The 13,038-nt window shown below is 54.1% G+C and overlaps 1 protein-coding gene across 4 annotated transcripts in view; it reads left to right on the plus strand.

Moving 5' to 3' along the window:
- LRP5 (LDL receptor related protein 5) overlaps nucleotides 1-13,038 on the plus strand; it is a 109,572-nt gene that overhangs the window by 25,464 nt on the left and 71,070 nt on the right. For all 4 annotated transcript variants that reach the window (XM_059069274.2, XM_059069275.2, XM_067037732.1 and 1 more), the window contains exons 2-3: nucleotides 3,551-3,947; nucleotides 9,145-9,342. In XM_059069274.2, the coding sequence (XP_058925257.1) occupies nucleotides 3,551-3,947; nucleotides 9,145-9,342 (595 nt within the window). The remainder of the gene's footprint in view (nucleotides 1-3,550; nucleotides 3,948-9,144; nucleotides 9,343-13,038) is intronic.

Raw genomic sequence — 13,038 nt, forward strand, 5'->3', positions numbered from 1 at the left:
GCAGTCATTTTCTTACTACTTTAATGGACACAACTTTCTACTGAGAGAACAGCCTAGGTACCCAGATGTTGGAGATTTTTTATTTGTTTATTTTTCTTATTATAAGGAAGGCTGCAGCAAATATTGTGTCTAGGACCTTTTCCTTCCTTCAGGTGTTCCTTGGGATAAGGTCCTGTGAGGCCAGTCCCTAGGGAGAGGGTTTAAACGTTTTATGGTCCTTAATACCAGAGACCGCGGTATTTCCTAAAAGGGCTGTTCCTGCATCTGCGGCAGCCAGGTGACCCCGCGTGAGTCCTGGGATGCAGTGGTGGCTGGGCTGCCGGCCCAGCTCTCAGCCTCTCTGCCCTGCACTCCTCTCCCTCCTCACACTGCTTGTTTCTTCTCCTCACTGCCCCGAAAGCTTGGGCCACAGGTCAAGAGATCATCCCTGGAGTGACCCGAGGCAGGTCAAAGCACCCTTCCAAGAGCTGCAGTCTCCTCACCTGGGAGATACGCACCTGAGCCCCTTGACCTACAGGGTCTTGGGCCCGTGGGCATGTTACCTCGGGAAGGAGCACATAGGACCGTCTGCTGCCTCCTGCGTGCTTCACCCCAGGACCTTTGCACTGGTCATCCGCTCTGCCGGGACGCCCTCCCTCCAGCCCTCTCTCGCCCCCTTCAAGTCTTTGCCCAGGTGTCACTTTCTCAGCGAGGCCACCCTGACCATCTTACGTGAAATGGCAGACCCCACTCCCAAATCCTTTACCATGCTCTGTTTTGCAAACCACAGCATAGATGTTGCGAGGCATAACTGACATCGCCTTACCCATCATGTGGGTCGCTTGTTGTCTTTTCTCCCCACGTAATACAGGACACGAGGGTGGGTTCTTGGTTTGGTTGCGTGTCCCAGCCAGGCTGGCATGTGCTACACAACACCCCGCTGCCTGCCCGCTGGCCGGCTCTGTTGTGGTCTCAGCCCAGTGCATCACTCCTCAGGACAGCCTGTCCCGATATGCCAGCCCCTCGCCTGGCTACTCTAATCCTGCCTGCCTCCCCAGCCTCTCTCTTCCTGTGGGGAAGGAGGGGCCCCAGGAGGCCGCATCTCCCAGATGATCCAGGGTACCCGTGGCCCCTGGTAGGCTTGGGGCCGCATCAGCCGGGGCTCCCCAAGCCCTAGGAGGGGCACTGGGTGGGTCGGTGCCAGCTGGTGGGGGGGCAGCCCCCCACAAGAGGCCCCCATCGCCATGAGTCCCCAGGGTGATGGGAGAGTGAAGTGGGTGCCTCTTCAAACTTAGGAACTGAGTGTGTGGTGGTTTCTAGATGTCTTCGAAGCAGGAGTGGCTTCTCCTGGAGAGAGCCTGTCTGCCCTGGCCCTCCTAGGAGTCTCAGTTTGGGAAAAGCGCAGGAAATTGAAATCCACCCCCCATCACCTGTGGCCTTTGAAGGGTGCACCTGAACTGCCCAGAGTGTAAACTGGGGGGGAAATGTGGTCTTTCCAGTTTGGGGAGAAAGAACAGAGCAGACTTAGGATATAGTGTGCTGAGGGCAGCTTCCAGGGCTCCCCACCTCCTGATTCTCCCCCAGCCCAGGCTCCCTGTCCTCTGGGACTTTGGCTGCGGGGAAGGGTTAACTTACTGGGTGTCTGGCGGACAGCTGGGACTGGCGACTTCGCCCCGTGGGTACCTCCCTCCAAAGCGCTTCCCCTGGGGGCTGGAACGCCTCTGATTGGAGACTCCCGTCTGCGGGGCCGTCCACCTCTTGATGCTGATTCCGGGTGAGTTTCATCCCTCACCTGTGGCCACCAACTCCCACTGGGATACCTGTGGCAGCGGGGAGCTTGCCTTCTCGTGAGATGGTCCCTTGCACTGTCTCCCAGAGGTGCTGGTTTAGAGAAGAGAGCGAAGTCAGCGTCCTCCCTGCTGGCCTTCGCAAGGGGTTCTCAGGCGGGAGCTGGGTCCATCCTGGTGAGGGAATGTCACGGGGCCTTGGTGTGCGCACCTGTGTCTGTTTCTGGGGAGAGGGTCAGCTTATCAGAGGGCTCTGTGAGCCCTGAGGTTAGGAACCACCCGGGCCGGTACTGCCTTCGCTGGATGAGAGGGGAGGAGTCTCAGGAGGCCGGCACCGTGAACCTCGCAGGCGGGGTCGGATTTCTGGTCGTTTGCGCCCCAGTGGCTGGCGGGGCCCTGGTGACCATGAATGGGCAGGTACTCTGGGGGCACCCGTCGCCCTGCGTGTGCTGTGGGGTGTCTGTTTGCAGCAGCTTCTCTGCCTCGGTCCACGGGCCTCCAGATCCCACACGACTCTTCCTGTGAAGGCCCTCTGCCTCTGGTCTATACGATTCTTCCTCCTCTGAAGGTCTGGACCCTCCCTGATCCTGGGTATCATCCCCTTGCCAACGGTCCACCGACCGGCCGGCCTCTGACCCTCAGATGGCACCCGGCTGCCGGCAGTGTCTCCGGTGGTGTGTCACTGCCACTCTGCTCTCTGCAACCTCTGGCTGGCAGTGGGGGACCCAGACCCTTCTGGGCACCCCACCCTTTCCCTTCTCACCTCTCACAGGGCAGAGGTGACTCACTGTCTTGAAGTTAGGATGCTTGGGGCTGGGTGGGGAGGATGAAATGTGTTTATAGAGCAGCTGCTGTGTGCTGGCCCTGGGCAGGGCGGGGCATTCTTAGACGGGCAGACAAGCCATCCTGGAGTACAGGGTCCACTGGGACCCTCAGCTTATTGTAGCATCTGGGAAGACAGGGAAGCTTCCGTTTTTAATTAAAAAAACCTTTTTACTGAAGTGTGTGTACGCAGAAAAGTGATGCCTTTTTACAAACTTAAATACACGTGTGCAACCAGCCCACAGCCCACGATACCTGTTCCAGAGTGTGGCACCTCTGGTGTGCTGTTGAACTTTGTTCCTCTCGAAGCCTTATCTTACCCTTCTGTAAAATGGGTGAACTGTCACCCACAGCCCAGGCCTGTGTGCCGAGAGCCCAGGGGGCTCAGAGAGGAGCCTGCTCAACCCTGTGTGCTGTGTGTGACCTGCAGAGAGCCTGCAGCCAGTGAGGATGTGCACTCTTTATTATCTGCTTGTACCTGCTTGGGGCAGGGAGGGGTGAGATTAGGGACAGATGTTCTTTGGTGGCTGTCTCCTCCTTGCAAGAGGTCAGGCTGCCCAGCTCGGATATAGTTGTCACATCCCGGTGTTTGATTTTTGCTGTGTCCCTGCTGCCGCAAAGCACTGTAGACGTGACATCATGACGGTGATGGTGGGAGTGGTGGAGCCCCGGAGACGGTCCTGACCTCGAACCCTCCGCGCGTGCTCCTGCCCTGCAGAGGAGGGCCCTGGGTGGTGGGACACGCGGTGATTTCAGTAACTGCAGCGCTATCTGCTGCATTGAAAGAGCCTCTAAATGGGTGGCTGGGCCCGCCCAGGTGCCTTCCCGGCAGTGGCTGGGGATGGAAGGAAGGACCCGGGAGCCTTGGGCCCAGGCAGGGTCCGGGCACCTAGCCCCCCGTCCTGGGCTGTGTGGCCCGCGACCCAGCCTGCAGTCCTCACGGTTTGCTTCTACCCCCACAGCCTCGCCGCTCCTCCTGTTTGCCAACCGCCGGGACGTACGGCTGGTGGACGCCGGCGGAGTCAAGTTGGAGTCCACCATTGTGGTCAGCGGCCTGGAGGATGCGGCCGCGGTGGATTTCCAGTTCTCCAAGGGAGCCGTGTACTGGACGGATGTGAGCGAGGAGGCCATCAAGCAGACCTACCTGAACCAGACGGGGGCTGCCGTGCAGAACGTGGTCATCTCCGGCCTGGTGTCGCCCGACGGCCTGGCCTGCGACTGGGTCGGAAAGAAGCTGTACTGGACGGACTCGGAGACCAATCGCATCGAGGTGGCCAATCTCAATGGGACGTCCCGGAAGGTCCTCTTCTGGCAGGACCTGGACCAGCCGCGGGCCATCGCCTTGGACCCCGCTCACGGGTAAACCCAGTGCCTCTCCTCCCTGGTGCGAGTGGGAGGGGTCGTGATTTCCTTCTTGAACTTACTTGAGCCCACGTACCTTTTTTAGAGAAAATGCGGCAGTCTTAAAATGAGTTCGCTTTCAGAATTTGTTGTTGTTGAGAACGATTTCCCCTTGATACGCTATAGTGTGGGTTTTTTTAAACTCTCTGCCTCTGAGGCAACTGACGTGCTTGGCCGTGGATTCGAATCATTCAACGTCTCAGATGTGTGTGTGTGACGGTGTCCCCCGAGGAGGTGCGAGCGCTCTGACAGGTAGAACTCACACCTTTCACTTCCTTTATGACTGCGTCAGCTGAAAACGGGTGGCAAAAGTGAAACTCCTTGTCCGGAAGTGGAACTTGCTGCGGATGGTTTCTCCGGTGTCTTCTGGAAGCCCTCTGCTTCCCCCTGCCTCCCAGTCTGGCTGAGCTCACGTGACCTACGAAGGCTCAGGGCCCAGCCGTGAGTTCCAGGTGGGGTTTTGTGAGTGGCGGCCAAGCTAAGAACACGTGCAGAGTTGAAGGCTGGGATGGAGAGATTGTGGGGAGATGACCGAGCTGCCCAGCCAGGCCAGGCTCACTGCAGACTTCCACGAGCGGTGGCTGTTCGTTCGGTCACCCCTCGGTCCTCTGTTCCCTCTCCCTGCCACCTGGGAAGGACACACTCTTAGCCAGGCTGCGTCAAGCCGGGCACCTGCCTCCCGGCCGTGCTTGACCCACTGCTGCGTCTGCCCGCTTCTCTGCTGTTCATGTGTCAGAAACGGCTGTTGGGCATCTGGAACAGAAACACCATAGGACTCTGGGTTCTGGTCCTGATGCCCCCGACTTGCTGTTGCCCCTGGCAGCGCCCTCCCCTGCCCTGGCGGGGTGGTGACACTGGCCGCACTGCCTGCAGCCCAGGATGGAAGGGCCTCTCAGCGCTCCCTGGGGTGGGTGGAATGAGGTTTGGGAGGCAGAGGCCTGTCCTGCCAGTGCTGGTGTGTGGGTAGCTCGGGGAGCACCCTGGCTGAGGGGGCGCTTTGGTGGCCAAGTAAACCTCCTCACGGTGGCTTCTCGGCGTGTTGACTGAGAAAGCGCCCTAGACTGGCTTTGGATGTCGGAATAGCTGGCGCCTTCTGGAGCTGCTGGTTTAAAAGCTGAGTGTTTGTGTGTTTGTGAGTTCCATTGGGAGGTGCTTGATGCTTGGTTGGGAGGTGCCTGGTGCTTGGTTGGGAGCAGTCGTCTTCATGCTCAGCCCCAGGCTGGCTTTGCCTGTAGCACCCCTAGGAGTTGGTCCGTCTCTGGCTCTGTCTTTTCTTATTAAATGTCTGAAATCTTTTCTGGTCTTGCCTCTGAATTCTTCCCCCAGATCCTGCTGGGATCACGCCCCTGCCCCTGAGGCAGAGTGGACTTTGGTGTTGATGCCGTGGGCGGGATATCTGAGGCCCCGGCCTCTCCCCCACGTCTCCGGCCGCCCCAGTGATGTGTCTGATGTGCGGTGGAGCAAAGTGGCGGTGCTAAGCGTCCCACCCACCAGATCGAATGATGATGAGAACGCTGGACTCTGGCCCCAGCTTCGACTGTGCTGTGGTCGAGGTTCGAAGTGTCCGCTCTGTCCCCTTGGACACCGTTGCCCGGGAGGGGCGGGCTCCAGGCCAGTGCATAGGGATCATGGCAGCACCTCACCCTGCCAAACACTGGCCTGGTGGTGGTCCTTGCCGTGAGTTTGAGCTGAGCCCTGGGGGCAGGAATACTGTCCTGAGAGCGGGGACAGTGGGCTTCATTCTCTGTCCTGGCCACAGACTCGCATCTGCAGGGAGCAGCACGGCCTCCTCCCGGCCCTCTTGGAACCTCTGTTGTCTCCGTGTGTCCTCTTGTGATGCAGCCTTTCTGCCTCACAACTAGGGTCCCTCCTCAGATGAGGGGCTGCTGCCCCTGATGCGTCATCAGGAAGGAAGGTTCTCAGTCTGAACGTGCACCTCAGGGGTGCACGTGACCAAGAGCCCCATAGCCAGGAGGACCCACAGACCCCAGGGCCTGGACTTGGTCAGGTTCCGCAGCACGGCTGGCAAAGGGCAGGTGTCCCGGCGAGGCTGGGGAGGCACCTCCACTCTCAGCACCAGGTGCCCACTTGGGCGGCAGAGCAGGCTCCAGGGAGGACTCTCTGGCCCTGAGGACCTGGGGCCGGGAAGATGTCAGCCCAGCGCTGGGGGGTGGCCCAGGCCTGTCCCAGCCCACGAGGGGCTGCAGTGGCTCCTGGGTCTCGAGTTAAAGCCGGGCTGAAACCCAACCCCCTCTTTAAAATGCAAAATGGCCCTTCCCTAAAATAACACACAACCACAACCGCAGCCAGCCTCTGCCCTCTGCGCCGAGACCAGGCTGCAGGGCTTTGCTTCAGGAGTTGATTTTCCTCCGTGGAGCTTGGCTGGGCCTGTGGCAGCGTTGAAGGCTCTGCACGAGCACATCCACGCCAGCTGGGCTCTGGGAACAGGGTGGCTCGCAAATTCCCCATTTAAGGAAACCAGCCGGGCCTCTGTTATGAAACCCGGGGGGAAAGAATTTGAATTATGCTCCTCGCGGAGGTCCTGAGCCTGCACATTTTCCGGCCTTTCCCGTTGGCCACCGAGAAGCATTCAGGGAGCATGTGAGTGGATGGCTCTGAGATTGATTCTCTTGATACCTTCTGGGCAGCCGGCGGGAGGGCTGGGCTCTTGGCAGGCTGCTGGGGGTGGGAAAAGCACAGGGAGAGAAAGGTGCCTGCACCCAGGCCGGTGGGAGCCTTTGCTGAGCTGGCCGATGGCACCTGCCACCCTCGGGTGCCCGGAGCCTCGGGTGCCCGGAGCAGTTCACCACCCCCCCCGCCAGGCTGGGGGGCGGGTCAGACAGCGGCCAGGCTCTGACCTCAACCGGAGAACCATGTTGTGCCCCCAGAGCTTGGGACCCGGGGCAGCGCAGCCTTCCGGAGCCTCGGTTTTCTCACCTGTCCAATGGGAATAGTCCCTGCGTCGCTTCTTGAGTGGAGAGCTTGTTGGAGAGGTGTTCCGAGTTCTCTGTCCCCATGGGGGCTGGAGAGCAGGGGAGCTTGGTGACAGTGGCGGGCTGTGGTTGGCCCCTCGCCACACGTGAAGCCCCCAGGAGCTCATTATCATCATCTGTCGTAACCCGTCTAGCAGGTGGCAACAGTGCCAGCTCCAAAATGACATCCCTCTGGGAAGGCCGCGTGGCCCTGTGAATGGGGGTGGCCCTCGGAGCTCCCATCTTGGGGAGAGTGGCAGCTTGCGTGCGCGTCATTTTCTCTCTCCTGCTGGGCAGAGACCCCCACCAAAGGGCAAGGCTGGGCCTGTTCTCCCCATGTCCCTGGTGACTTTGCTGGTCCCTGGTGGACGGCGGCTCAGGCTTTGCTGAAAGGGATGAGGTTTTACCTCTGAAGATGCGGAGGCTGAGAGCGGGAGTGGAGAGGGAGTGCGGGGAGGAGACTTGATCGGTAACAGAAGCAGCTCAAAGGGAAGCAAGCCTGTGGGCCCAGGGAACTAGGGCGTCTGAGAAGTGACCTGTTCTCACTCCCACTATGTCCTGGGGCCCCGCCTCTCCCGATCTGGGCTTGCGCTCTCTTTCCTGGCAGGCCCTCCCACGATGGCACAGGTGGCTCCCAGGAGCCCCCTGCCCTCCCCTTGCAGGCTGACTCACATCTGCCTGTCTCTAAAGCAGCCACTAAGGCTGAGGGTAATGGGGTTTGTTGATTGCTCAGGACTGATCTGTGCCCCTCCAGGAAGGGCTGTGGGGGCAGACACACCACCTGGAGAGTTTCATGAACCTCGAGTGGAGGTGGGGTTCCTCAAAGGGAAATCCAGGCACTGTCCCCCTTCTCTGTGGAGAGACACCGGTGGACCAAGTAAAGTGAAACAGGTCTGCCACCCCTTGTGCCCCGTGGCTTGTCCACAGCCGACTGGGCCAGAAACCCAAGGGACTCGTGTCCTCAAGGCTGGTGCGGTTCCCTCCGCTCTCCACTGAAGAACCATGCTGAGAGGGCGCCCTGCGTGGACATTTGGGCGCTGGTGGGGTTTGAACCCATCAGCCCAGATGCCTGCATATTATCTCTGCCCATGTGAAGGGACATCAAATAAGGAAGCCTCTAAGGAGGCGGTGGTTTCTGGCTGGAAACTCTAAGAACATGGTTAAGCAGAGCTGAATCACCCACAACCCACCCAGGAATAAATGGTATGTTTCAGTGTATACCTCACCTACGCATTGTTGTTTTTAACGGACTTCATTTTTTTAAAGCAGTTTTAGGCTCCCAGAAAAATTAAGGGCAAGGTACAGAGAGTTCCTGTATACCCATGTACATTTAATCTTTGTCTTTTGACAAAGATTTAATGTCATGTATCCATGGTTGTATTATCCTACAGAATCCTTTTGCTGCCCTGCAAATCCTCTGTGCTCCGTCAATGCCTCCCTCCCCAGTCCCTGGCAGCCCCTGATCTTTTTCTGTCTCCATAGTTTTACCTTCAACAGTGTCATATGCGGGAACCATAGAACGTGTAGCCTTTTCACATTGGCTTCTTTCAGTCAGTAACATGCATTTAATGTTCCTCCGTGTCTTTTCATGGCTTAATAGCTCATTTCTTCTTAGCACTGAATAATATTCCATTTTACATATTTTAATTGCCTTTTAGAAGTTCATTTACGGCGTTTTCATAGTAGCAAAAAATCAGAAGCAAAGCAAACGTTCAACGTGGAATCACTTAAATAATTTACCGTACTATATAGCCATTAAAAGAACAAGGAAGATTTCGATTAGTAAGAAGAGGATACCTAGAATATGTTGCTAAATGAGAACAAGTGGAAACAAGTATATTTGATTATCCAACTTTGATTAAAAATTAATATATTACAGGGAATTCCCTGGCGGTCCAGGGGTTAGGATTCTGTGTTTTCACTGCCGAGGGCCTGGGTTCAGTCCTTGGTTGGGGAACTAATAAGATCCTGCAAGCAATGCGGCCAAAAAAAAGAAAAAATTAATATATTACTGACTGCTTAGAAAGCAGATCGGAAGTAATGATACCCTCGGCCCTAAACATTGGGTGAGATTTCAGGGCAAGTTCACTGTCTCTGTTTCATACGCTTGCATTCATACAGACAGAAAACAAAAACAAAACAAAAGCGAGCTTTTCTCATCGCGCTTCTGTCCTCCTTGTTAGGTACATGTACTGGACAGACTGGGGAGAGATACCCCGGATCGAACGGGCAGGGATGGATGGCAGCACCCGGAAGGTTATCGTGGACTCGGACATTTACTGGCCCAACGGGCTGACCATCGACCTGGAGGAGCAGAAGCTCTACTGGGCGGACGCCAAGCTCAGCTTCATCCACCGCGCCAACCTGGACGGCTCCTTCCGGTAAGTTCCGCCCGGCTCTGGGCCCCCACCTTCCCCACGGGGCCCTGGCCAGTCCCAGCTGGGCGTTGGCTGATCCTTCTCAACTCAGGCCAGTGGTCTCACACCTGAAACCCTGGGGGCCTGAGGCCTGCAGGCCTTTTCAGAGCTGAGATCCATAACAGTGCACGCACCATGTCTGACATCCCGCCCTAGCAGGCATCTGCATCTGTTTTATTTTATTTTTTTTGTGTGTGGTACGCGGGCCTCTCACTGTTGTGGCCTCTCCCATTGCGGAGCACAGGCTCCGGACGCGCAGGCTCAGCGGCCATGGCTCACGGGCCCAGCCGCTGCGCGGCATGTGGGATCTTCCCGGATCGGGGCACGAACCCGTGTCCCCTGCATCGGCAGGTGGATTCTCAACCACTGCGCCACCAGGGAAGCCCTGCATCTGTTTTATAGCAAAGTGCAGAATGCTCATTCTAAGTGGGATCAAAAAGGCTATAAAGAGCCCTACATCCAAAGCAGTTTCATGGCTCCTCAGGGTGTGAACATTGAATTAACGTAGGATCCAGCAATTCTGCTCCTAGGTTTATGCCCCCAAAGAATTGAAAATTGGTATCGAAATAAATACACTTGTACACGAATATCCGTCGCAGGAGCATCCAGCTAAATGCATCCAGCTAGATGCTTTTGGCATCTAGCTAAAAGGTAGAAACAACTGAAATGTCTACCAACAGATGAATGACGGATGGATAAGCAAGATGTGGCACGTCTGTACAATGGAGTGGCGCTCAGCCATAACAAGGGATGAAGCACGGCTGGATGCCACACCATGGATGGGCCTTGAAAACGTGCTGCTAAGTGAAAGAAGCCGGACACCAAAGGCCACATATCGTGTGACTTCACTGATGTGAAAAGTCCAGAACAGGCGAATCCTTAGGGACAGAGTGCAGACTGCTGTTTCCAGGGGCTGCGGGGGGAGGGGAGATGAGCAGTACCTGCTTGGTACGTTCAGGGTTTTCCTGTGGGGATGGAAATGTTTGGGAAATAGCTGGTGGGGATGGTTGCACATTGTGAATGTGCTACGCAGCCCTGAATTATTCACTTTGCAGTGGTTAATTTGGTGATATGTGAATTTCGCCTCAAGACAGTTTTTTGTATGTTTGGGGTTTTTTTTTTGCTTTTAAATTTATTTATTTAATTAATTTATTTTTGGCTGCGTTGGGTCTTCGTTGCTGCGCACGGGCTTTCTCTAGTAGTGGTGAGTGGGGGCTGCTCTTCGTTGCGGTGCATGGGCTTCTCATTGCGGTGACTTCTCTTGTTGCAGAGCACGGGCTGTAGGTGTGTGGGCTTCAGTAGTTGTGGCAGGCGGGCTCAGCAGTTGTGGCTCGCAGGCTCTAGAGTGCAGGCTCAGTAGTTGTGGCGCACGGGCTTAGTTGCTCCGTGGCATGTGGGATCTTCCCGGGCCAGGGCTCGAACCCATGTCCCCTGCATTGGCAGGCGGATGCTTAACCACTGCCCCACCAGGGAGGTCCTGTTTTTGGTTTTGGACTGCGATATAATTGGCGTATAATATTGTGTTCATTTTAGGTGTATGACATTGTGATTTGTTGTGATTTGTTATACCTGTATATTGCAAAATGATGACCCCAATAAGTTTAGTTAAAATCCATCACTATACATAGTTACATTTTTTTCCCCTTGTGATGAGAACTTTTAAGATCCACTCTCTTGGCAACTTTTAAATATACAATACAATATTGTTAACTAGTCACCATGCTGTATGTTACATCCCCAGGACTTACTTATCTTATAACTGGAAATTGGCACCTTTTGATCCCCTGTACCCATTTTGCGCACCCCCCCCCTTGGAACCAGGGGTTCTCTGTATCTCTGAGTTCTGTTCTCTGTATCTATGAGTCTGGGTTTTAATATTTTTTTATTGAGTTATAATTAACATACAATATTACATTAGTTTCAAGTGTAAAACATAGTGATTCAATTATGAAATGGTCACAATGAGAACAGTTAACCATCCATCACCAAGCAAAGTTATTATAGTATTATTGGCTATATTTCCTATGTGTACATTACATACATCCCCATGACTTTTTTTTTTTTTAAGATGTGATTTTTTAAAAAAATTTATTTATTTTTGGCTGCATTGGGTTTTCGTTGCTGCGTGCAGGCTTTCTCTAGTTGCGGTGAGCGGGGGCTACTCTTCGTTGCGGTGCATGGGCTTCTCTTGTTGCGGAGCATGGGCTCTAGGTACGCAGGCTTCAGTAGTTGTGGCACATGGGCTCAGTAGTTGTGGCTCGTGGTCTCTAGAGCGCAGGCTCAGTAGTTGTGGTGCATGGGCTTAGTTGCTCCACCGCATATGGGATCTTCCCAGACCAGGGCTCAAACCCGTGTCCCCTGCATTGGCAGGTGGATTCTTAACCACTGAGCCACCAGGGAAGTCCCCCATGACTTATTTATCTTGCACCTGGAAGTTTGTACCTCTGATCTCCTTCATCTGTTTCATCTGTTCCCCTACCCGCCCCCCTCTGGCAAACACCTGTTGGTTCTCTGTATCTATGAATCTGTTTCTCTTTTGTTTTTTAGATTTCACATATAAGTGAAATCATACGGTATTTGTTTTTTTCTGTCTGACCTTTTACACTTAGCATAATACTCTCCAGGTCCATTCATGTTGCCACAAATGACAAGATTTCATTCTTTGTTATGGCTGAGTAGTATTCCATTGTGTGTGTGTATATACATATGTATATATGTACACACACAGACACACGCACACACACCGTCTTTTCTTTATCCATTCAGTTCATCTCTCGACAGACACTTAGGTTACTTCCATACCTTGGCTATTGTAAATAATGCTGCAGTGAACACAGGGGTACATATATCTTTTCAAATTTGTGTTTTCATTTTCTTTGGGAAAATACCCAGATGTGGGCTTTCTGGATAATATGGTAGTTCTATTTTTTGTTTTTTTAAAAAATATTTATTTATTTATTTTTTATTTGTTGTGGTACGTGGGCCTCTCACCGTTGCGGCCTCTCCCGTTGAGGAGCACAGGCTCCGGACGTGCAGGCTCAGCGGCCATGGCTCACGGGCCCAGCCGCTCCACGGCATGTGGGATCTTCCCGGACCGGGGCACGAACCCATGTCCCCTGCATCGGCAGGCAGACTCTCAACCACTGCACCACCAGGGAAGCCCCCTATTTTTAGTTTTTTAAGGAACCTCCACGCTGTTCTCATAGTGCCTGCACCAATTTACATTCCCACAAACAGTGCACGAGGGTTCCCTTTTCTCCACATCACTGCCAGCATTTGTCGTTTCTTGTCTTTTTGGTAATAGCTATTCTGTTCTTCCTCTTCTATTTTCTGGAATAATTTGAGAAGGATAGGTACTAACTCTTCTTTAAATGTTTGTTAGAATTCACCTATGAAGCCATCTGGACCTGGACTTCTGTTTTGGGGAAGTTTTATGATTCCTGATTCAATTTCATTACTAATTATCGGTCTATTCAGATTTTCTGGTTCTTCACGATTCAGTCTTGGAAGATTGTGTGGTTCTAGGTATTTATCCATTTCGTCTAGGTTGTCTAATTTGTTGGTATGTAATTGTTCATAGTATTCTCTTATGATCCTTTTTAGTCAATACATCTTTTTAAAAAGTGACATGAAGAAAAGAGGGAAGAGGCAGTGTCAGGT

The sequence above is a fragment of the Kogia breviceps genome, chromosome 7 (genome assembly GCF_026419965.1).
Source record: "Kogia breviceps isolate mKogBre1 chromosome 7, mKogBre1 haplotype 1, whole genome shotgun sequence".
Taxonomy (NCBI): Eukaryota; Metazoa; Chordata; class Mammalia; order Artiodactyla; family Physeteridae; genus Kogia; species Kogia breviceps.